The 24,651-nt window shown below is 40.2% G+C and overlaps 2 protein-coding genes, 2 long non-coding RNA genes and 1 pseudogene across 6 annotated transcripts; 3 read left to right on the forward strand and 2 right to left on the reverse strand.

Annotated features, from left to right (window-relative positions):
• The first annotated feature begins 268 nt into the window (after positions 1 to 268).
• On the forward strand, positions 269 to 1,829 carry znf593 (zinc finger protein 593). Of its 2 annotated transcripts, XM_038728990.1 has the most exons (5): positions 356 to 425; positions 625 to 663; positions 760 to 967; positions 1,211 to 1,273; positions 1,422 to 1,829. In XM_038728990.1, exons 1-5 carry the CDS (start codon positions 371 to 373, stop codon positions 1,546 to 1,548), a joined length of 492 nt encoding a protein of 163 aa, XP_038584918.1. In that variant the 5' UTR covers positions 356 to 370; the 3' UTR covers positions 1,549 to 1,829. The 2 variants fall into 2 exon arrangements, with proteins under 2 accessions (XP_038584919.1, XP_038584918.1); XM_038728991.1 differs by lacking the exon at positions 625 to 663 and having other exon boundaries at positions 269 to 425.
• Positions 1,830 to 3,006: 1,177 nt separating this feature from the next.
• On the forward strand, positions 3,007 to 9,818 carry selenon (selenoprotein N). Of its 2 annotated transcripts, XM_038728684.1 has the most exons (13): positions 3,007 to 3,434; positions 3,860 to 3,973; positions 4,194 to 4,311; positions 4,402 to 4,532; positions 4,957 to 5,169; positions 5,270 to 5,394; positions 6,008 to 6,145; positions 6,247 to 6,328; positions 6,575 to 6,763; positions 6,868 to 6,973; positions 7,675 to 7,787; positions 7,935 to 8,036; positions 8,346 to 9,818. In XM_038728684.1, exons 1-13 carry the CDS (start codon positions 3,246 to 3,248, stop codon positions 8,511 to 8,513), a joined length of 1,788 nt encoding a protein of 595 aa, XP_038584612.1. In that variant the 5' UTR covers positions 3,007 to 3,245; the 3' UTR covers positions 8,514 to 9,818. The 2 variants fall into 2 exon arrangements, with proteins under 2 accessions (XP_038584612.1, XP_038584613.1); XM_038728685.1 differs by lacking the exon at positions 3,860 to 3,973 and having other exon boundaries at positions 3,009 to 3,434.
• LOC119910212 lies at positions 9,281 to 21,726 on the reverse strand (annotated as a pseudogene).
• LOC119910215 lies at positions 13,182 to 14,743 on the forward strand. The gene is made up of 2 exons (XR_005445599.1): positions 13,182 to 13,291; positions 14,635 to 14,743. It is a non-coding gene; the product is annotated as an uncharacterized LOC119910215 (long non-coding RNA).
• A 13-nt stretch (positions 21,727 to 21,739) lies between the features above and the next one.
• On the reverse strand, positions 21,740 to 22,746 carry LOC119910214. The gene is made up of 2 exons (XR_005445598.1): positions 22,590 to 22,746; positions 21,740 to 21,838 (listed from the first exon to the last, which is right to left on the reverse strand). It is a non-coding gene; the product is annotated as an uncharacterized LOC119910214 (long non-coding RNA).
• Between the last annotated feature and the right edge of the window lie 1,905 nt (positions 22,747 to 24,651).

Below are 24,651 nucleotides of genomic sequence, written 5' to 3' on the forward strand. Positions count from 1 at the left end.
CTATTAGCATTTCTGATCAAAACACCTTAATCGAGGTGACGTTGACATTAGAAAGTTACGAAGAGCACAGGAATGTAACATGTCACGTAGCTTCGCATACCTGATTGATCCATTTAGCAGGGCGCATTAAAATAACATAGCAAACGTGTGCAATTTAATTTTGCACACACATTTAATACGTTTTTATTTAACATGCGCTTAATTATATAAAAGTGGGAGTTTGGTTCAGTAGAAAAACAAAAAGATTATACGCTTATACAAATTTAACTTTTTGGTTTTATCATTAATGTTCTCCACGTTATTTTTCGTATCTTTTTCTTTCATACACTGGCATGTGGCGCTCTCTACGGGTGAGCAGGTGTATAACATAATGCTTCTTGACCCGGAAGTAAATTTCATCCCGATCTTGGCCGCACGTGTGAAGGGTAAGCAAAGCTTAAGTTTCATATACAAATGGCATTTTAGAAGCAAATTTGTTGTATCGCTGATTGTCTTGAGCTGAAATTTGAAGTTGGGCACACATTTTTGTCCACAAGACCCGATTCGGTGGCACAAAAATAGCATGTTCGGTGTTAAAACTTCTACGTTGGCTGACATCTGGAGTTTCTGTTTTCTTAATGTTAGTCGACAGTCAGGTCAGGATTAATTCAACAGGTTTTATCGGTACGTATCGCCAAATAGTGGTGATAATTTAGTCCATCCATCTACAGGCAACTTTACCAAGTTTCTGTGTTGGTCTTATTTCATCCGATCCTGCAGGATCCGCAATGGGGAAGTCCAAACAAACAGGAAACCATAAGAGTGACAAGAAGAAGAACATCTCAAAGACATGGAAGACAAAGCGCAGGACCAAAGACCTGGACCAGATCCACTCAGACATGAAGCCTGAGACTGCATCCAAGCTGCTACATCAGGAGGTGGACTACGATGTGACAGGATGTGCACAACACTACTGCTTACACTGCGCGTACGTTAATTTTCTTTTGTCCGACAGGATCAGATAAACAAATAGTGCTGATTCTTAACTTCAAATTGATTATTTGCAAATTCAAGAATTGCTGTCATAAAAATCAGAACTGTGTGTGACTGGCTGTGTGTCTTATGAATTCTGCTGGAGAGATCCTGATCAATTAAATAATCTGATTAAATAATAATAAAACAGTACATTAGTAAGTTAGCTTCTAACACTGTGGAACTTCATGTCTTGCAGGAGATATTTTGTGGATATGAGATCCTTGAAAGAGCACTTTAAAACTAAAGTGCACAAAAGACGGTAAGGCAACATATCCCACCCATGTATTCTGTTATACACACATTTCTTGACTGAAAATGAAAACTGAAACAACATTATGCCCCGTACAACTGCACAGTGGCCATGTATTCCTGCTTGTTTCTACAGCACCTCTTCTTTCTCCATCCAGGTTGAAACAGCTCAGAGAGGAGCCCTACACCCAGGCAGAGGCAGAGAGAGCAGCAGGTATGGGCTCCTACATCCCTCCAAAAACTGTTGAAGTGAAGACACAGCCTGTGGAAGAGGACATGGACTGAGAGCTGCCCTCTTTAACATGGACTGATAAACTCAATAACAGAAGCGTTAACAAAATAGATAATGCTTCTGTTATTCCTTGCTGTCACAAATGTTGAGTGCATTGTTAAATGCTTTTTATGTGACACACTTAAAGCATGGCTGTTAAGACTTCTGGCTATCACCAGGATCAGGAAAACCTTACCTTATATTGGGTAATGTAATGCAACATGTACCTATGTAAATATTGAGTATGTGTAGAACTGTGTTGATTGCTAATAAACTATAACACAGGGTGGATTTAGCCAGTTTGCATTCATATGGGACATTTTGCATTTACATTTACATTTATTGTCATTCATCCACATACCAGGTACACAAATGAACGAAATGCCATTTCTCACAGTCCATAGTGCTAGACAAGATCACAATCAACTTACAAGACAAGACGCCATACAACAGGACACAGTAACTGACACTAGACGAGACAAAAAGAGCAGATCTATTATTGGATACTTTTACAGAGCCTGATGATTGGGCTGAACTGTCATTTTGTTTGTACATAATATTTTGAATTGAGGAAACTGGACATGCCGAATATTGAGAAATTTGTAATGAGGCCAATGTTTTGCATCTAAAAATATTAAATGAAACGATGTAAGAAGGACTCTTCGGTTGAATTGAGCACAACTCCTGATCACACTATGGTCATAACCTGTGCTTAACCTTTGCTTAATTTCTCCCCATATTTCCTCTTTATGAAGAACAAACACATCTAAAAAAGCACATGTGAAATGAAGTTATTGTGAAAATGAGACTATAAAACTGCCCAATTGAGGATGTGTTAAAATTCCAGTAGAAACAAAGCCTTCATTTCCACTGGTGAAGTTACAAAATATTTAATGACTGTCTCCCTTGGTAGAGAAACGTATAATTGAAGCTTGTTAGCAGACATTCCTGGGATGAACAATGCAAGCCTGCCCCTTTAAATGTGGCTTCTGTCCCAGCTCCCAACGTCTGCTAAGTTAGAGAGAATCCAAACAAACTTCCGGTCATCACTTTCAAAATAAAGCCCTTGAATGTATACTGGCGGCTACATTTAGGGGGGCCCAAATAGTGTACCCCGTCCGCACATTACTCCGTTATTCAGTCATAAACATGGTGTTTTGAGAAAACCTTGCCTGTTATACGGGAGCGTGCTGTATATTCAAAAGTATTTCCTTGACTTTAAGGATGTCTCTCCGGGAATATAAAGAGTATGTCAGGGGCGACCAACTTTAAAATCAAATAATAAGCAAGCAGACACCTTGAATTCACAAACTTACAGTTTAATACGTAACCAGCTGTTGGAAAACAGACAAGGAATAACGTTTCGACCGTTTTGATAGAGTTCACAACTGCGGCTAGCTAGTTAGGCATAAGTGCTTTTATTTTGAGCACACGGACGTCAAATATCCGGTTCTATCCTGGCTATTACTTGCTCACTTGACGCATTTGAACCTCGTCCATATGTCCCTGGATTTGATGTGGGAAATAAGAAATCTGTGCTGCTAGCTAACCGAAAAAGACGGGCGGTCCCCGGGCAGAGGAAAACAGAACTGTCGGTAGATTCTAAACACTTTAAGGAGAAAGTTCACACTAACCGATTACCGCTGGATGCCCTTTCGTACGTTAGTCGACGACAATGCCCTCGTCTAAATAGCTGCCGTGGAGGTCGAGGATGGCCGCAGACGTGGATAAAACAACGCCGAAAGATGAGAGCAAGATTTCCCCTCAGAATGGGCATCGGAGTCCGGGCTCTGGATCCTGGATCTCCAAGGGGCCGTGGACTCTGCTCGTACTCGTTACTGTCCCTCTTCTCGCCTTTGGGATCAAGTATTACCTGGATGCCCAGCTCCTCAAACGTCATGTGAGATCCACATCTGTAATAACGTTACACATGTCTCATAATTTAGCAGTGATCTTAATTTCGTGTTGTTTTTATCTTGAAACCAACTTGGAAAATAAATGGCTCTTTAAAATAAGATGCATGTCTGTATTAATATAAACTTTGTATTGACTGTCTGGTACAATGTAATTAATTTGTTTTTAGATTTCAATACTATTTTCCCCAAAAGGTGTGTTCAGAGTAAGTTAATTATTTGCCATACATCAGTCGCCACTAAATAACCACATCTGCAGTTTTTCCATCCCATGGTGTTTTATTAGAGGGCGGTTGGGTCTGTGCCACAGCTGGTAAAACTCAACCTCTTGTTTTAATCTACGTTTGTTTGGCTACACAGGGTCTCCAAGTTGTTCTTGTGCCTCCCTCCCCCTTTTCCCTCCATTGTACAGGCGCTAGTAGGCACGCATCTGTCTGGGAAAGGGTGGTCTTTGAAACACATGCTAGGAATCTGTGGCCTCTGGGCTGATCTTTATCCAGCCGACACTGCTGAGGTTGAATTAATGGTCTGTCACCAGGGACAAAACTGTAACAGCAACATCTTTTTATAAGAATGTTATTACATAATGTTAGATCATGCCTCTATAACAGTGTTTTTATCACTCCAGTTAGTATTTGTGTTTTTTGTTCTGAGACAGCTCACGCTGTGATGCTGCATTGAAAATCGCTGATGCATGTTAAAATGACAATAAGGATCAGTCTAACACACATCCCCCCATCCAATAGGAAGAGAGTGTTCGGACTCTGGGTGCCGAGGGGCTTTTTCTCTTCTCCTCCCTAGACACCGACCATGACCTTTATCTCAGTCCGGAGGAGTTTAAACCTATTGCTGAGAAACTCACAGGTACATCACGTTATCTTTCTTGCTGAACAGCACATTTATTTGCCACCTTCTCCACTGATGCTGACTCTGATCCCTGTGGCTTCCACACAGGAATTTCACCCCCGGTGGATTTTGAGGAGGAAGTGACCCATGACCCCAATGGAGAAACTTTGACATTGGAGGCCAAAATGCAGCCTCTGCTGCTCGACTCCATGACAAAAAGCAAGGATGGTTTCCTTGGGGTAAGACAAGACCAAACTGTAGTAGTTTTATTGTTCTCTTTCTCTGCACTACTGTAGAGGCGCTGTAAGCTGACTGCTTTGTTAAAAGACACATGCCCTTCCACAGAAGAGCCTGCACCAAGAGTTTAAATACACATTCACTGTGAATTCTGAAAGCTTGGACAAACTTTTTAAAACTAACCATCAAAACAAGATACTTCAAATTACTGGAAATAATAATTATTATTGAAACATATTGCAATAAATTGTGTCTCTCTGAGTCAGCTCTTGGTGTAGGCAGTTCATTCAAAATGTCTGCAAGAATTGAATCAACAATGAAATAGCAGAGATTTAACTTGTAATCATCTTAGACTTGTTTAATTGAACATAAACTTTCTAGTGAAGAATGCACTAAGAGTAAGTTGATTTCATCATGCTCTTGCAGGTGTCTCACAGCTCTCTGAGTGGGCTGCGCTCTTGGAAGAGCCCAGCAGTGCCATCTTCCTCCTTCTCTGCCAGCCAGTTCAGGGTCTTCTTGCCCCCAAAAAACAAGGTCGAAGTGGGGGACACGTGGTGGGTGATTCCCAGCGAGCTCAACATCTTCACTGGATACCTGCCCAACAATCGTTACCACCCTCCCTCGCCGAAGGGCAAAGAGGTATCCCAAAGACTGATTCTCACACTGTTTAGCGTCCGATTGGGTTGAGACTTGGGACAATCCTACTGCATATTGATTGCTGTTTCTTATCCCGCTGCAGGTTCTCATCCACTCCTTGTTGAGCATGTTCCACCCTCGGCCCTTCATCAAATCACGTTTTGCTCCTCAGGGCACAGTCGCCTGCATTCGTGCCAACAACGACTTTTATTATGACATCGTCTTCAGGTGAGGAGGGGTTCAGGTTTTTTCTCTTTTAACCTATTAACTAAAACACTCTGTGTACTTTACATTAGTGCTGACTAATGTCCAGAACATACTATGAAAGTGATGTCCTCCTTGGCAGGCAGCCATTGGTTTCAGTTTAATATCAGCATGCAGAGACTGATCCACCCCAGTGAGTCCACTCAACTAGCTCAAAGCAGCACTGCAGCACCTCATGTGAAGTGCAACGTTTTTTAATGCAAAACTTTGACTTTCAGACATCTTGTGCTGACGCCTTGTTGTACTTTTTAGCGGCAGCCTCAAATTTCAGATGTCAGAGTTTAGGGAGTTTTCAAAGCAGTCCTCACTCACAACTACATTTCCGTGTGACAGTAATGCAACATTAGCAAATATAAAGCTATCTATTTATAAACTGTGGAATAAAGCCTATGACTGGAAGGTTTGGAATCAATCTATAACTGATGGTTTGGAAAGTGGTCAGCAGTAATGTTAAGTATACACAATTTGTGATAAAGAGGCTAGAAATGTACTTTTAAAAGGCTACACGGAGGCTTTCCTGTCACTTACTGTCACACATCTTGCGGTGCTAACTACTCATTCTGTTCACCTCTGACAGGATTCACGCAGAATTCCAGCTCAATGATGTTCCAGACTTCCCCTTCTGGTTCACGCCAGGGCAATTCACCGGCAACATTGTTCTGTCTAAAGATGCGTCTCATGTCCGCCACTTTCACCTCTATGTCCCCGGAGACCGGTAAATCCTTCACACGGGCCGTCACCTTTGTGCATACAGTCTCCACTTGGCGTCTTGTCAGCCGCTGTAGCTTTGGTGTGATGTGTCCTGTTGTGTCCCAGGTCTCTGAATGTGGACATGGAGTGGCTGTACGGTGCCAGTGAGAGCAGCAACATGGAGGTGGACATCGGATACCTGCCACAGGTACAGCTGCAGCAATTCACTGAAAGGATGCATGTATTATTACTTCATTGATGTGATATTCCAGCGCGTCCTGTTCTTATCTTAGTGCAGCCCAAGGTATTAATTTTTCATTTAACTTACTAATTCTACCTGAAATATGTTAAAGATAATAAAAATCATTTCTCTAAGATAATCAAAAATAAAGTCACAGTGAATTATGTAATGTTTATAAATGCATTGTATAAAAAGTTATTAATGTGTCTACAGTTAGAGCTGCAGTCCACAGGCCCGTCCACACCCTCCATCATCATGGACCAGGAGGGCAACATCATCGACAGTCGAGATGGTAGCGCTGAACCGATCCAGTTTGTCTTTGAGGACATCCACTGGACCTCAGAGATCAGTCGGCAAGAAGCTGCTCGACGCCTGGATGTCACCCTCTACCCCTTCAAGAAGGTAAACATCCACAAAGTGTTTACTCAACGCAACGTTTGCTTAAACACAGCTGTTTTCATTGTCCTCACATCTGCTTTCATGGTTCTCGTTGTGCTCCTACCCAGGTGCCCTACTTGCCTTTTTCAGAAGCCTTTGAGCGAGCTGACGCAGAGAAGAAATTGGTGCATTCCATTCTGCTTTGGGGAGCATTGGACGACCAGTCCTGCTGAGGTGGGATCATTAACATGCGGTTGATTCACAGCTTTGCACTCTGTTACTGAGATCTGAGAAAAGATTTAAAGTACAAGGCCAAAAAACGGACTACATCCAAATGTGGTAAAAACAGGTTTATATAAGACATGGTTCAAAAGCTCTGTTTCTCAGGCACAAGCAGGGCTCAGTCTGCGAGCCCGTTGGCACAGTTAGTTTAATCTTCAGTCAGTAGAAACATCTAACTGTTATTACTGTTATTATATCAAATCAACTTTATATCAGTGTTAACTGTGAAGATAAGACTGCACTTTCAAGTTTCAGGCCACTTGGTTTGTCACAGAGCAAAAAAAAAGGAAAAAACACATTCTTCCTCTTACAAATAAAAAGTTGCATTCATAGGCAATAAAACACACCCTAATTTAGTTCAGTACCCTCAGTGGTTTTGCAGCAGCAGCCTTATTCGGTCTGGTTTGACCATTAGCATGTGGTGGCTAATGTTAGCTATAGCGCACATTGACTCAATGACTCTTCTCCACTTGTGCTAATGTTAGCGTTTTAGCATTATTCTATTGCTGTCCCTTGCTTACACCATGACCGCTGTTCAGCAGAATCTCCATGTCTCACTTTTAAAAGCATAACCATTTCGTCATAAAGGGTTTTGAATTGTATACTTTGGTGTATTTTTCATCTCCGTCTCCCCTCTGTCGCAACTCCTGTAGGTTCGGGGCGAACTCTCCGGGAGACAGTCCTGGAAAGTTCGCCCGTCCTGGCCCTGCTCAACCAGAGCTTCATAAGCAGCTGGTCTCTGGTCAGAGAGCTGGAGAACATGCAGGTGAGCAGTCAGGACAGAGCAACAAGACATTCAGACAGTCATCAGTTGACTGAAAAATGCATGATACTCTATTCACATGGAGTACAGTTGTGTCATTTTCAAATCTTAAGTAAGTATGCTGTACTTAATGTTTCTTCTCTTAAACAGGCTGATGAGCAGAACCCTGCGTTGAGTGAAAAGGCCCGTTTACACTTGGAGAAGTACAGCTTCCCAGTGGAGATGATGGTGGCACTGCCAAATGGAACTATTGTAAGTGTTTCACTCTTTTAAAAGCCTACAATGTGTGAAACATCCAGGAAATCATGTGTAGAAGCACCCCTGATGAAATCATTACTAAGTAAATAAATTTAATCAAGGACAAGGCTTAAATTGGAACCTATTAGGTCAAAGTCCCCTTTTAACTTTTGAGGTAAGAATGTTTCATCCCAGTTGTACTTAAATTATTTCATGTAGTTTTAGTCCCACTGTCATGACATGTGATATTTACTGATATAATCTATAGTTTTATTTTTCTGGGATGAATAAAGGCTTTCATCTGCCTCCTGTGCTTGGCTTTAGGTCCACCACATCAATGCCAACTTTTTCCTGGACCAGACAGCCATGAAACCAGAGGAGGAAGGAGCAACTTTCAGCTTCTCTGGCGGGTTTGAAGACCCCTCCACATCCACTTACATCAGCTTCCTCAAGGAGGGGTTGGAAAAAGCCAAGGAGTACATTGCACAGTAATTTGTGTTTGTGTGAAGTAAACGATAGTCATTCCTCTGGGCAATGATCTAAGATAAGGAAAACCCTCCGACGGTTATGTAGACACGTGTTCGAATCAGTGTTGGCAGCTGAAAAAGTTTTTTGCCTTCTGTCTTTTTTTGTTACTATTTATTTAGGTGGGCGTCTCTCTTGGTCATAAAGTTTTATATACTGTATTTGTATTGTGACAGTCCATATAGACCTACAGGGAAATATTACATCTCAAACGTAATGTTACTGGCTGTACAGTATACATGCACACTGAGCAGTAACAGATACGTAAACACATGTAGATCTGCTCTCTCTGCTCATAGCTGCTGATTAATGTTTATATAAAATGTAGTCAGAGGCCATTCCTACGACAAATCACAAGTGCATCATAACGTACCGAAACATCCTATATTTCTTCTTTTTATATTCTGGTGTTGCATGTGCAATATTTAATAATGACTGAGTGATTTTTTTCCCATGCTGCTGAGCCAGAGACGGGACTGGTACAGTTGTTACCTCTTAGTTGTGTCTCAGCAGTTTGTGAAGACTTTGCCTGAAAGCTCTCTCGGGGCCGGGCAACGCCTGATGTTAATGCTGAGGCTGCTGGAGGGGAACACCCTTCTCTGACTCGGTGGACAAAAAGCAGCAGGAAAAAAATAATAAACGAAACTGGACTGTGGCACATAAAGCAATCAATTCAGTTGCTTTTTTTGTATTTTGAGTTTGAAACCAAATGTTTAATATTGATGAAGATGATGTGACCACACAAAGAACATTGTTTTTAATATGTACAGGAGCTGGCCTGCATAGGTTGGGTGCCACATCATATTTACATTACATTTACATTACATTTACATATTAGTTACATATTTATGTAACTCGAATGGAACCAAATAGTCAAAGTATCACGAGAGGCACATGTTACTGTATACAGTTATCCTCTTTTTGGCTCCAATCAAAGCTATGTATTTTCTTGTGTCTTTAGCTAGACAGCAGGCAATCCTTGATGACAATCTGGACCTATAATTAGCTATTTTTTCACAATTTGTCTCATTATCACCTTTTCCAGTCATTACAAAATAAATCCTCTTCAGGTCCTAGTTTCTGTTCTTAAGTATGAAATGGAAGAAAACGGGGGGGAACAGGTAAACTAATTAGAAATAGTAACAAGGAAATTTGATAAATTGGAATTTGACTTTCAAGGTCATACAGGGTGAAACATCTGACTGCTCTGAGCCTGTAGGGGGGCAACACTGTTATTCTGTGGTCAAATAAAACCGGTTTTACTCTTACAAACTGAAATTGTGTTCTTTTTGGAAACATTTAGCACGCACAGTACAGTTTAACAATCACACAAATGTTTTTAGAGTTAACATTTTCACTTTGTGCTGATTTTATTAACTAATCTACAAAGTAGAAGTCAAGTAGATCAAGCATTCGGCGTGACAGCACTTTACGGATACAGTTGAATGATTTGAAGTTAATTCTCGAGCTTTATCTTTCATGTTCAGAAACCACAGTGGCGTATGAGTCAGCACTTGGAATGAAAAGAGTCCAGAATAGTCGTGAATGAGACTAAGATCCATTGAAAATACAGATGTTCTTCAGTTGGGAAGCTTTTCTCCTCACGATTATTTTCAGCATTCATTTCTGCTGTCTTTGATGCTAATTTATACCACCCATAACAATGATTGGAGTCTGATGAAGGGCGCTTGTATTTGTGGGCTGTGCACGTGCTGTATGGTTTTCAATAGAGAAATCTATTCATAAGAAGACTAATGTGTGCTCCAAACGTCCAGCATCAACTGAACACAGAGAAAGTGGGTACATGCATTACCTATAGAGACAGGTGTACTGTCATGTTCGGACGATCAACGATGAGACATCATGAAGTTACTGATTCACATTAAGAGCAAAGTGCAGTCTCAGACTTGTAACCAACTCCATTCAAAAATGAGGATTCAAAAATCCAGTTTCATAACAGCTCAGCTCCGCTCAGTTCAGCTGAACTCAGCTTGGTTGCCAAACCCACAGGAATGAGTCAACCACGAAACAGTCCACACTGGGACATCGAGCTGCTCAAGATCAGTTCATTTCAGTTCACTAAAATCCACAGCAGTTAATCACACGGATGATTCAGCAGTTTGTGGTAGATTTTTTTTTGACATATATGTAACCACGAAATGAATGAGTGGCTGTGTTTGTTTTTGCTCAGTGATAAACGCTGTCTTCATAAAAGCTGATCAGCAGGGACGAGGTGAGTCAAAGAGAATTTCAGCGGCCCGCTCGGTCTCTTCAGCTGAACGTCCACACTTCTAGCTCCATTACCCGGAAGTCATCAGTTTCGGAGAGGCAGCAGTTATTGAAGGTGTAGCAGGGGCTGCTGCGACCCAGGTACAAATTCTCATCCACCCACAGACCAAAGTGACCACTGCAGGAAAAAGAGACAAAGAGTAGGAAAGAAAAAGAAATGGTTTTTACAGAAATGTGTCTTTTCCCCCCTTTTTTTTAACCACATCTGCTGAATAAATTCCAGGTAGAACATAAAACTGAATGCATTACCTGCCTCCACCAATAGCAAAGGAGTCCAAGTCTCCTTTAATAAAAAAGGAGTTTTCTCCTGTCCATCTGAAGCACTGCAGGGAAAAGGCAGATTCGACTTACTTGTCACATGCAGCTATCTTACCCTAGTTATTTAATTAGAGCACTCTGCCATTTTGACTTTACATAAAATGCTAAATTTCTGTTAGGTGGCTTACCTTGAAGCGAGGATGCAACATGAAGAGGAAGGTTTCTCCTGTGCCGTAGAATGTCTCACTGATCCTCAGAGGGTGAGAGAGGAAGGCCCCGAATATCTGATATAGCAAATCCACAAGAGGCGGCAACAATAACAAAACAATTTTTTAGACATTACAAACATCTATAACCGATATCAGAGATAACGTCCAGGTGTGTTTTACCTCATCAAGCGCATCCTTGATGACTATAAGCACGGGGGAGTCTGTGGTACTGAGTTTTCTGTAGAGGGATTTGAGGCTGGAGCCATGACGGGACGTACTGTAAGCCAGCTGCCAGGTGTAGCCGACAGTCCTGGGGGGAAGCTCCTTACATAGCTGAGAAAAGATTAAAGCAGGGAAGAAACATTTAACAAAGGTAAGGAAGGAAGGAGCATAACTATGAACATCTGACATCTAAATGCTAGGTACGTAGCACTTTGTGTACAATAAGAAGGGGATTTTAATGCGCCATTGAAAGCTAAATTAGCATAACTTTGATCCACACAACAAACAGCGCACTCTTCTGCTCTGGCTCTGGACCCAGTCGCACCAGCTCTTCTGAATTTAACTATGTGTGGTTGAAGCACAAGTGTTGCTACACCACACGAACTAGTTCTTACAGAGTTTAGCTGTTAAATATTTAACCTCCTACTTTAACTCCCTGGTGTAGCTAACTTTTCAATGGCTGACTGAACCATCTGACAAAACTACTTTGCTAATTTATAAGTTGTATAGAAGGAAGTCTACATGTAATATGGATTATATTCTACTAAAGTCAGTTTTATTTCTAGAGCCCAAAATCACATTAAAGGCAAGACTCCCCAAGAAAACTGTAATTGGAAAAAAAGGGAGAAACCTCTTGCTTTTTTTACTGACACTTGAAGGTGCAGCTTCAGCAGGCTTATTAACCATCATCATCACAGATTCTATTTAATTCAGATATGCCAAGTACGTTAAAGAAACAGAAGAGTTATAACGTTAAACTAAATATGTACTTCTACTTCTAAACTGCTTAATTAATACAACTATTTCTGAAATACATATTCCCCCATGTATGCACACGTAAGTCACACCTACATTCACAAACAATTGGCACTTAAGTTTAACATATCGCTTGGCCCCCCTGAAACTGTTATTTTTATATTACTGGTGATGTTACAGCCACTTCTTGTTTACATAGTTGATCGCTTTTGATTGGACAACACTACAGATCTTTCCTAGCAACTGATTTACACGTTTCTAAAGTCGCAAAGTCCAGCTGAAGTCCCTTTTGCAGTCCAAAAGACTGTCAATGTGATTTTTTTTGTTAAAAGTAAGAAAAGGGTCATTGGAGAAATATCATAAGTGTTTCATAAGTTTTAATGATGCAACATGATTTTGAAATATACTCTTTCCAAAGCAGCCAAGTTAGTAGTTATAAGAACCCTGAAGATGTGCGTGAAAAGTCTGTGTATGCTGTGTGTGTCACTCACCTCTCGGACATGTGCGGCTTCTAAAATGCGGCTGCTCTCTACAATATTACTGAGACCTTCAGGATCCCTGTCAATGACCAGGGTCAGCTTGTCCTCACTCTCTTCCATCAACACCATCTGCAGAGAAACATCAACACATTAAAATACAAAACAAAACGTAGAAGTCGGTTCGTTCTAGAATGTCTGGAGGCTTGAAAACTCAAATTTTTTGAGTCAATAAGTCTTCTCTCCTGTGAAAGTAAACACTCACCTCCCAGTCGTCACCTGAGCTGCGGTGCCTCTGGAGCACTTCTTCATCCTCCTCCTCCTCTTCCTCTTTGTCCTCTATGAGCACGAACTCCTCTTCGTCGTGGTCCGCCTCCCCCTCCTCCTCTCCTCCCTCAAGTATACATAAATCTGGTCGACAGTGTGTAAGGTAGGCATACAGCTCATCAGAGCTGCGGGGGGGCGGTGGGGAGAAGAAAGCACCGGCTAAGACATGTTGAAAATGGCAAACAACCCCAACAGCTGTGTCAACATGGTGAGAAGAGACGTAACCAGGAGGAGACTGAGACGCTTTTAAATGTAACTTTTAGGTACTTTTATAAATATATTCTTAAATCAGTAATTCTCCTTTGACTGAGGCAGTGTTGTACTCAGGTTTTCTTTTGTTGTTTGTTTTAAATGGTCACCTCTTCAGAGAGGACCACTTGTTAGAAGAGAGTGTAACATTTACATAATAGTATTGTAAGCATGTAGGTAATTTACTTAAGTAAAAGTAGCAATAACACACTATACAAATACTCCATTACAAGTAAAGAAGCACTGCAGGTCCTGCATTCAGTAAGAGCATACGTCTTGATAACTAAAGCGTGCTAAAAGTATCATAAGTAAAAGTATGTAATTTTTCAGAAGGACCTTATTAGTGTTGTGTTAGTTCCATCCATAAAAATACATAATCTTCATAAATTGATGACACGTTTTGTTGATAAATGTTGTTTTTTAAAGTAACTAGTAACTGTAGCTGTGAATTAAATGTTGTGGAGTTAAAAGTACAATATTTGCCTATGAAATGTAGTGAAATAGAACTATAGTATAGTATAGTAAGTAAAATCAATACTCAAGTATTGAGTATGTATATCTAAATAATAACTGAGTACAAGTAACTCAAAATTGTGCAGTACAGGTAATACAGTATTATATATAGTAATTATATTTATTTACCTTCCACACTTGATTACTGTTACTTGGTTACTGTTTGGATGCCATACTTGCCCTTTCACCATGATTGAATCATATGTAACTAACTGTTGACAGATTTATTTTCAAAAGAGCTACCTTTGGACTATAGTCAAGGTGATGCTTATGTTTTGACAATGTTTAATGAGTGATGAGAGATTAGTTAACAGAGAAAGTAAATATTCATCTGAAGCAGTTTGAGCGTTGCAAGTCGATGGAACAATGGAACATGTTAATGTGGACAGGGAGGTTCAGGTGAGGTTCTACACAGCCTATGAAAACAGTTATGTAATGTCTTCTGTTGCTCTGAAGGAGCTTTCCAAAAGTCTGAATAATAATAACCCTGATGTGTGATAGTGATGTCATCAGAGTTATTTTGGCTTGGGCATGAGATATAAACTTTTTAACACAAACTGGAAGTGCGGGATTTAAATGAAGATGGTATTTATTGGGCAGGCAGAGTCTAATGAAAGATGCTAATGAGTTGCATTATGGGAAATGTAGGCTCTAGTGTTTTTGGAGCTTTATCCAGACTAGGGCCATTACTGTACCTGTCTTGTGAGAGGGCAAGCCAGGAATCCCTTCTGGGTAAGGTTTTGGCCAACCCCAGCTGAAGGCCTCCAACACCCTTTTTCTTTCCTGCAGACGGCTGAGCCCGCAGTCGCACAAACATCAGACTGCCGGGACTACCTGCTGATGACCTCAGAGGCGCTGAAAGTAAACAAGTACAAGAGTTGGAGGAAATGAAATAAAACAAGAAAGTAAACCATCTCTCAGACTGATCTGAATTCACGTCCATACCTGCGGTCTGACTCTTCACAGAGGAGTGCAGCCGCTCCGTCTTCACTTTGCTCGCCTCCTCTTGACCTCCACAGCAGAAGGTGGTAGCACTGCTCAGGACAGCCACCCCCAGGACACCCACAGAAGCCTCTGACAGCACCTCCAGCGGGCTGCTATCAAGCTCCCCTCGGCCTCTGCCATGTCTCTGCTCTCTGCCCCCTCCTCCTCAGAGAACTCTTTGGTCAGACTCAGAGCCAGACTGGACAATTCTGACGGAGCCACAGACACCAGAGCAGGGACTGACTCCTCCTGGTTTGGGAATCCGCCTGCTCGCCTTTTGGCAGTTTTCAACTTCTGGAACATTTTCTTTCCTTTTCTCCTATTAAGAAAATAATAAAAAAAAAACACTTGTATTGACTTTACATGTAATCTAATCCAGTGAGTTTGTGTGTTGTGTTTAGAAACAGAGAATCATTGCTGACCTCTGCTGGGATGTGTTGAAGTGAATATTCGAGATGTCAGAGAAGAAGGAGACAGATGCCAGATTGTCAACAGAGCACGACAGGAGGTAGTCCTCACAGCCATGTTCCTTCACCAGAGGATGGGTTTTAAACGGGTCAAAGAAGATCTTATTAGAAGTCACCAACAGGATACCGGAAACCACACCCTAACAGACAGGGAAAGGAAATGTTGAAATATGTCTACACGTGTAGAAAATGGAGATCTGACGCAAGTGCAGTTCCCACACCCACCTTACGGTCGGTGATGTAGCGACAGAACAGTTTGAGGTACTGCATGGCCTCTGGTCCCTCCCCCTGACAGCATTCTGGTGGCAGAGCCAGTAAGCAAAGCTGTCCGTCAGGCATCGGCACCGCCTCCACATCCTGTCAGCAGTACACATCAGTGTTAACAAAATAAGCCTTATGATAAAATAAAAGCTGTCATGCTACGGGGCGGCTGTGGCTCAGGAGGTAGAGCGGGTTGGCCGTTAATCGGAAGGTCAGCGGTTCAATCCCTGGCTCCCGTGCGTGTCGAAGTGTCTTTGGGCAAGATACTGAACCCCGAATTGCCCCTGGCGGCAATTCCGCCAGTGTATGAGTGAGTGCGAATGTTAGTTTCCGTTTGAGCACTTAGGCTCAGTGTATGAATGTGTGTGACTGGTAGTGTAAAAGCGCTTTGAGTGGTCGAAAAGACTAGAAATGGAGCATTTACATTAGTCCACAACAATTATGATTAGTGATTAACCATTAAAGTCCATTTTTAAGCAAAAATGTACTGGTTCTACCTTTGTTTGGTTCTACCTGTGATTTTTGAATATATTTGGGTTTCTAATATGTCAGCTTGGGCTATGGGGAATTTTTTTTTTTTACTATTTCCTAATGTTTTACAGATCGAATGATTAATCAAGAAAATAATTGTCAGATTTATTACCAATGAAAATAACTCTTAGTTGCAGCCCCATATAAAATTGAAATTTTAAAAATGCTAGCAATGCAACTGTAGCCCAGAAGAAAAAGGAAAGGAAAGATTTTTGTGTCTATATGGTTTTCTCTGTGATGAAAACACCTTTCTTATCTCAATTACTTCCTGCGCAAGTGCAGAGAAATGTGAAAGCTGAAGTCAACTGAAGTTTTCTCAGTTGACACTTAATTAGACTCAACAAATTATTCTTAAATGTACGTGGCAAGATATATCAATATATCATTTAACCCAAAAACCTAAGGAACGCTTCTTCATCCTTCTCTCTACAAGTGGTGAAAAGTGAAGTACTCAGATCCTTTCCTTAAGTAAAAGTACCAATACCACAGATTCAAAATACTCCATGACAAGTAAAATTCTTGAATTCAAACTCCTAAGTATCAAAATAAAATTACTTGTTATGCAGTAAAATGTCTCCTGTGAATGATACATTATGAGATATATATATATATATATATATATATATATACACACATATACATATATACATACACACACACACACACACATATATACACACACACATATATATATATATATATATATTATATTATACTGATGCCTCAATGTGTAACTTGTAGCTGGTCAACATGGAGCTGATTTATTTACTTTGTAAACAGTTAGGTGGTTTAGTCTACTGGTTCCAAACCTACGGGTCAGGCCCCTCCAAAGAGTCATGAGATAATATGAGGTGTCGTCAGATAATTAATGGGGCTAGAAAAGAAGAAAAAAGAAAGTTCTGCTACACAAATTTGTTTCTACTTTTCTTTAATCTTTGACTTGTTGTGAAATAGGGGTGGCGATGGCGTAGCGGATAAGACTAATGCCTTTGGTGTGAGAGACCAGGGTTCAATTCTCCACTGTGACACATCCACCAATTTGTCCCAGAGCAAGACATGTAACCACTAGTTGCTCCAAAGGCATCTCTCGAAACCTTGTAAGTCACTTTGGATAAAACCGGCAGCTAAATGAATAAATGTAATGTAAATAATAGATTAATTTGACCCATTTCAATGGCTATTCAAATGAAACCAAAGTTTAGAGGGGAGAATGGTCAACATGATTGGAAATCACTGACTTAATGTTTATCAATGTAATGTATTTTATGTAAAATCTTACAAACCCCCAATCTTAAAACCTTAATATGAAAAGTAACTAGTAACTACAGCTGTAAAACAAATGTAGTGGATTAAAGTAGTATAAAGTGTACAGTACTAGAGTACTTTACTTTCCACTGCTCTTCACTACAGTAACACGTGTATGTTATAGCACATCGCAAAATTAGTGCTTTCTGAATTACAGAAAATGTCATCGAAGTTATTTTTTCTACTCACCAGTAGTTTGTCATACTCTGCGTCTGGTGAGGGGGAAGGAGGCTGAGCAGCGAGTATATCCAAAGAGTCTGGATCTGCAACCCGCTCTTGCTTTGGTTTAAGATCAGAGTCCAGTTCTGGCTGAGACGATCCTCCACCGGTGGGAGTGTTCTTTCCCTTTGGTACGACCAGCTGCTTCAGAGTGAAAGCCATGATAAGAATAGCTCTGACATTGAAATAGATACACACTATAACCCGGTGACAAGAGTGACTACTTCCTCTCTCTACAGGCCTGTTTTCCCCACTTCTCTTTGTTTGTAGTGACATCTCAGCTCCATGTGACTCATGATGGTTTTGGATGAGGGCTGGAAGAATATTTTTACAGCTACAATATATGCCATTAAAAAGACTGTGAATAAAGAGTACAAATTACATATTATCAGTCTGTGTTTGCTCACAAGGATAGGTGTCTGGGTGAGGTATTGACTGCCTGAAATAGTTTAAGATGAAGCAACACTTCCTGCCCAAAGCTAAACTCGTAGCCGATGTTATAAGGCAGAGAGGTCAAATGTCCTGTTTTGCATTGCAAATCCAGTCAACCACAGCAGGCAAAAAAACAGTGCCATCATTTTACACATGTAATACACACACTGAATTAGTGCGTCAAGCTCCATCATGTGCTTACAGTTGACTCTTACCTCTCTAGAGAGGAGGGAAGCAGAGGAGGAGGGTACACTTGAAGAGGAATGGGAGGGAACGTGGCCCATTTTGCCTCCTTCTGCCGAGGACCTACTGTTACTGCTGAACTGAGATGACACGCTGAACACTGTGTCTTCAGGGAGACCCTAAAATACAAAAAATCTGATCACACTCCAGTTCTCAAGGAGGTGTTCTAAATTCATTTGTAAGATAAGTGAGTTTGTTTTGGGGGTGAACAACATATTTTGCATCCATCGTCAAAACTGCACTCACAAAGATATTTATGAACTAATACTACAGTATGTAATGACCTATTAGTATCTCCCAGTCTGTTCTCTTGTAACTCTCCATTATCATCGATACAGTCCTCGATTCTGAGATATTCAGGAACTACTTATTAATAATTCTATAATTATTAGGTTTTTATTGTTGTGCAGGTCTCACTGCAGTTCTTCCACTCTAAATCAGTTCAAACCTTTGTGAATCAGAACAACTGGATGCAAACGCGTGAATATAATACATTACTATTTTCGAGTAAAGAAAAAACGGTGTAGTTTTTTTATGTGTGTGAACGTGTGGATGTGTCTGGATCTGTATGTGTGATTTGAACGTTCCCTTGTTTTAAAACATGACTTCTGAGACTACAAACACAAGCTGCTCAGAAATTTAAAAAAGCAGGATATGCAGCTTTAAATCACTACTTTCACTGTCAACATACACTCTGAGAGGTGTTTCTAACATTCAATCTTAGTATAAAGCAATACAATTCAACATCACTACAAAATACATGAAGTTGAATCAACCCCTTTTTTACAACAACAGTTTCAACAATAACTGAAGCAGGGTTGTTGTGTTAGAGTGCATTAGTTTTAGGTCGGTGTACCTAATAAACTGGCAACTTTACATTGTGCTTCCTCTTCGGCTCAAAAATATGAATGCTACAACTGCAACCAGGAAAAATCATCTATTTCTAAAAGAAGCTGTGAAAGGTTAATGACTTGAAAGCGAGAGGAAACATGGAAGGGAAGAAAAGGAAAGATGATGATAAACAAGGATGATGTGGTAAATTTCCAAGCAAAGGTGAAACAAATCAGACTAGAGCGCTGAGTAATAAGCGCTAACTCCCTTTCCAGATTCATGATAATACTCACAGGCAGACAGAAACAGCACACAAACCCAGCTGACAAATACCTTAGAATAAACGTCTGAATAGACATTCCTCCGGCTGTACTTGTGGCAGAGGCTCTGAAAGAGACTCTGTTTTCTCATGGTGTTCGAGAACGGCTCTGACAGCTGTGAACCTTGGACGCTCTTTATCAAACACTTTAAAGACTATAAATTGTGAAACCAATTACGAGCAGCCACAGGCTTCCTCCAGCATACCTAACCAGATTATATAGAGATGCAGTTATAAATCCATTATCTGCCTGTCAAACTTCCCAAACTTCCCAATTCTTCTCTTACCTGTTCCCTGAAAAGTCAAAAACATGTGACTCACCCTGCAGCTTGTGTTGTTATCTGATGACCCATCCTTGTGCTCTTGCATCACTGCAGTATTGTTTAAATCCCATGAAGTCCCTGTAAGCAAAAAAAAACAAAAAAACAATTTCTGTCACGCCTTGTGACAGAACATCCTGCACGTGTGACGAAGCAGAGCCCCTAACAGGATTAATACACTATGGCGCATATGCTCGCCATTCCTCTATGTATGAAAATAACTTTTATTAACTTAAAGTGTGAGAATTATGAAATGTAAATTCAAGCTGGAGTTCATCCTACGGCCTCTCCTGTGCCTCTACTTGGATGCAAACAGCACCTCTCCCTGCCCAGGGATAGAAAACAGCACAGGAGCACCTTGCAGGTAGTACTGTCGCAGTTTGGGATTTCTGATGTGGGGGATGTGGTTCAGGGGCCGGCCCACAATGGGCTGGTTCTGCCGCTGGCTGCTGGCTGCTGGCTCCTCCATCACACGGGGTGAAGTCTCCCAGGGCCGCTTAGCAAACTGCGGAGGCTGAGAGACGCCAGGAGGGAGCTTGGAACCCAGTCTGAGAGAGAGAGCAGAAAAAACGGATAAGATGTAAATGAATCCATTATCTTATATTTAAGTAGGTTACACATCTGCACACACAAGTCTAAATTTATGCTAAAAAAAACAACAAAGCATTAATAACTCAGTCCATGTAAGTCATAAAAAGGTCCTCTTATTCCATTAAAACCACTTTATGAGTTCACTGGAATCATATGGTCATGTATCATACGATTTGTTTTTTCCAATGTCTATAAAACAGCTGATTTCTTTATTGACAACAATGATCTCCACAGTCTCTGCTGCAGGTTCAAATTCACAAATAAATACTGAGGTGTTTAATACTACCTATAATACATCTACATTCTTATACTGATTATTTTTTGTCTATAGAATAAAATAGTTGGAAAATTGTGAAAAAAGGCCATCAAATATTATGGAAAACCAAGGTGACATCTTAAAATTGCTCATTTTATCTAACAAACCAAAGTTATTCAATTTAGTATCAGGTAAGAAATAGAAAAGCAGCAAATGCACACATTTCAAAAGCAGGAGCCAGGGAATTTCTGGCATTCGTGCTGGAAAGATTTCTTAAAGGATGATTAAATTATCAAAGTGATTATAAGTTATATAAATAAATGTTCTGTCAATCGACTAATTATTATACACAACAAAATTATAGTAACAAAATAGTCTAAGTTCAAAGGTCCACATACTAGCTTTTGCAGCTTTCAAACACATCTCAGTCTTTATTCAGAATTAATTCGTTAAGTTTACATCATCTGTACATGTACCGCTCCTTATGGTCAAATTGAATATCCACGCTCATATATATATATGAGCGTGGATATTCAATAGAATTATAAAAATATATATATATAATATATATAAATAATAATATAATTATAAAAATACATTTGGATTTCCCCTTTAATTGCAGGGATTTAAGGGTTCGTTGTTCGAGTATTTGATGCGTAAATAGCTGTATAGAGCAGCGTTCATAGTCTGATCAGAGTTATTTATAGGGGAGTGGGAGTCGTCTGCGCGATGGCCAGGGAAGTTTCTGGCAACATGCCGCAGCTCTCACGCACATGATGGAGTCCTTCAGTGACAACAGCGGATAAAAAATAGACCCTTTATGTATTGTAGTCTGACACCTGCTTAGTGGTACTGGACACGACACCCTTCTTATGAAATTAATAGAATAATGAAAGAGTGAATTGTAGCATGCTTAAATCTGTATAGCAGATGCCAGCCAAACATGTCACATGTCCACTTGGAGCTTTCTCCTTTGTTTTCCTTCCAGTAATCCAGCAGGTATTTAGAGGCCTGACCTGGTCTTGACGTTGCCAAAGTAGCTGGTCCTGGTCATGTCCCTCTGTGGCTCGTGGTCCATGGCTCCTAGAATCTTGGGCCTCCTCACAGACTGAGCCATTTTCTCTGTGTTTTTTTTTAGTCTGATGTTGGCAGTTGTATAGGGATGAGGGTCTCAGCTGGCATCCTCCCTCCTCCTTTTATTCCCCATGTCTACTTTTTGCCCCAGTTACAGCACCTACACATAAAATGTGGGCTGATTTTACAAACATCTAGGCAGAGGGAGGGAAAGGGGTCAAAGTTGTACCTGCAGCCACAATCCCCCCATAAGGAAGTGAGCTAGACATTTAACATTGTAATGGAGCCTTCAATTTAATTGTCAATCCATATAATTAGCCTGCATGAGTGTGCTTGAAATCAATATCTCTGAACTTGTGCTCCAAGGTTGCTGACCAGCACTTCTGACTAGTTTAAGAATTAATATTTATATAATAATTTGAAGTAAAATATTATGTATGAATATGGTGCATCTAAATGGATCACATACTGTATTGCCTGGCTGTATGCAGTGCACAGAAATATTTTTACATGACCCACGACTAATTTCATATCATGGAATGCATCTGGCTACATCGTGCAAAAGCCTCATTTCGGCAACTCATGACACATCCCTTCGCGTGGTGATTTGTCAGTCATCTCTGCCTTACAAGCAGCAACAGGATTAGCTTAGCTTGGTCGTGCATCCTTCAGAGCTTCTCACATTACTCAGGCATATGGTTAAAACAATGAAATTACATTTTGCTTCCTGTAAATGCTGGGGTTGCAATGATAACCCGTGGAGGAAGGAAGCATTTCAGACGAGATTACAGAATGATCGAGACTGCAGCTATGGCAGAATTTTTTTTATTTTAATTTTTTTACATCAGCAGTTTAGCAGAAATGAAGAACTCATAGGGGCATCATGTAAAGTGAGCGGTATCTTTACTGACCTGTGTGTTGTTCAGGGATGGAAACGGGTGGCGGTCATGTGAGTCTTCATATTGCAGTGTTTATGGTATCACCGCAGACAACATTAACAAGTTCAATATTCAAGCTCCGCCCAGTGCTGTCGCACCGATTGTCAAGATAGTTCCCCCCCAACCGGCAGGCAACAGCGAAGGCAGAAGTAGTTGGGAGTGATTCATCTTGTGTTGTCAGACCGTCAGACATATTATCTCAAGTTTCTCCTCTGAGCCTTTTTATAAACAGTCTATGCTCTGAGCTCATGAAGAACTGAAAATGATTTCAGACCCCAAGGACCCATTTCTCTTTTATTGATTTGCTCTTGAGTTCTAAATTGATTTTTATGTTATTGTGTCTGTTGTATACAGTTGTTTAATCCTATAGTATTTCTTTTTTATTTAATGCCTCTTGTTCACTAACAGTTTTATATTTTTTTCTATATCTTCATGATTATAAATTAATATTTTATGAGATTAAAAAAGAAACAAAAAACAAAAATTTAAATAAGCTTGTTTTCAGAAGCATTATAGTTGTTGCTGAGAGGTCAATTGGGTATGTATTTTGTTTTACTTAAAATTTACATTGGGAAACCAGTAGCAGCAGAAAGAATCCTTCCTGCAGACTTATGCTGAATCTTAAATTATTTAAAATAATATCACAATATCGTTTCAATACATGTAGTGGTAGTAAATGATTGCTTACATTAATTACTAGTAACTATTCCCATTTTACTAGTAACGATTAAATACTAGTAGGCCTCCTTAAATTTTAATTACTAGTGACTATACCATTAGTCACTAGTAACTATATTTAGTTACTAGTGACTAATTGCACATTTTTGCCATTGTAATCTATGGAGCTCAGCTCAGATATCATCTATTCATTAGTTACCAGTAACCATTTGAATAGTTACTAGTAACTATTTCCATAGTTATTAATAATAGTTATTAGTTAATGGTAATTTAGATAGCCTGCTGGTACCTATTAATTTGTCACTTGTAGGCTAACTATTCCAAAAGATAGCCTACAAGTAACATTTTCTTTCTTACTAGTAATGTTTGGAGTCTACCAGTCATTCACTAATGAGTAGTAGTAGTAGTCATAGTAACATTTTTACTAGTAAGAATGGGATAGTGACTAGTAGAAAATAAGTACTTGTATCTAATCAATTGTTGCTAGTAAAACGGGAATATTAAAGAGTATCTAATTGAATAGTTACTCGTGACTAGTAAATAAGTACTAGTATCTTTTAAATAGCGACTAGTAAATTTTAAGGAATAAATGTTAAACCGGCTTGCCATGGGTTACAGTTTACTCCATAGTATCCTGCATTCAGCACTGCTCACCTCCACCTGTGGGGGCGCTCTTGTACCAGTTCTGATAGAGAACGCTCGTGTCGGTTCAGCCAATCAAATCACAGGAAAGAGAGGCACAGGTTTGATCTACCAGCTGAGCTGTGGTTGGTGGACGAGAGATGGCAGAAGGAAGTGACGGTTCAGGAAGTGAGTTAGGAGAGATGGTCGAAGGTGGCGGGAGTTATGAAAAGTGGAATATAGCAGGTAGGAAAAATAAGCGTAAAAAGAGCCTAAGATCGGATGGGAGTGATAGTGACGGGAGAGCAACTGTAACTGAAAGGAGGAGAGAGGATTTCAAGGCAATAGTAAAACTTGTGCAAGATGGGGCTTCATTCTGCGATTGGAATCCAATACAGCTAACTAAATCCATAAGTAAAGAAATCGGGGAGGTAAGGAGTGCTAAAATATTGCGAAATGGATCATTACTAATTATATGTAAGGATGGAGTACAACAAGGAAAAGCAGTCAGAATGAATAAAATAAATGGCAAGAAAGTACAATGTTCTCTGATGACTGACAGAAAATTGGTCAGGGGAGTTATTACAGGGATTCCAGTAAATGTAACAGCAGATGATGTTAAAGGAAATGTAACAAATGCCAAAGTGAGTGAAGTCAGACGTCTTAAAGCAAGCAGAAATGGGATTAAAAGTGACAGTCTCTCTGTACTGATCACATTTGATGAGGAAAGACTCCC

Source organism: Micropterus salmoides, unplaced genomic scaffold, assembly GCF_014851395.1.
Source record: "Micropterus salmoides isolate LMB-PRFRI ecotype aquatic unplaced genomic scaffold, ASM1485139v1 Ms_hic_scaffold_19, whole genome shotgun sequence".
NCBI classification, from domain to species: domain Eukaryota; kingdom Metazoa; phylum Chordata; class Actinopteri; order Centrarchiformes; family Centrarchidae; genus Micropterus; species Micropterus salmoides.

Bases quoted from the DNA above. Each gene is read 5' to 3' on its own strand.
- znf593 (XM_038728991.1), top strand. From the start codon at position 287: ATGTTCTCCACGTTATTTTTCGTATCTTTTTCTTTCATACACTGGCAT. The intron at 426-759 runs GTAAGCAAAGCT...CCGATCCTGCAG, and splicing joins CTTGGCCGCACGTGTGAAGG to GATCCGCAATGGGGAAGTCC. The intron at 968-1,210 runs GTACGTTAATTT...CATGTCTTGCAG, and splicing joins CACTACTGCTTACACTGCGC to GAGATATTTTGTGGATATGA.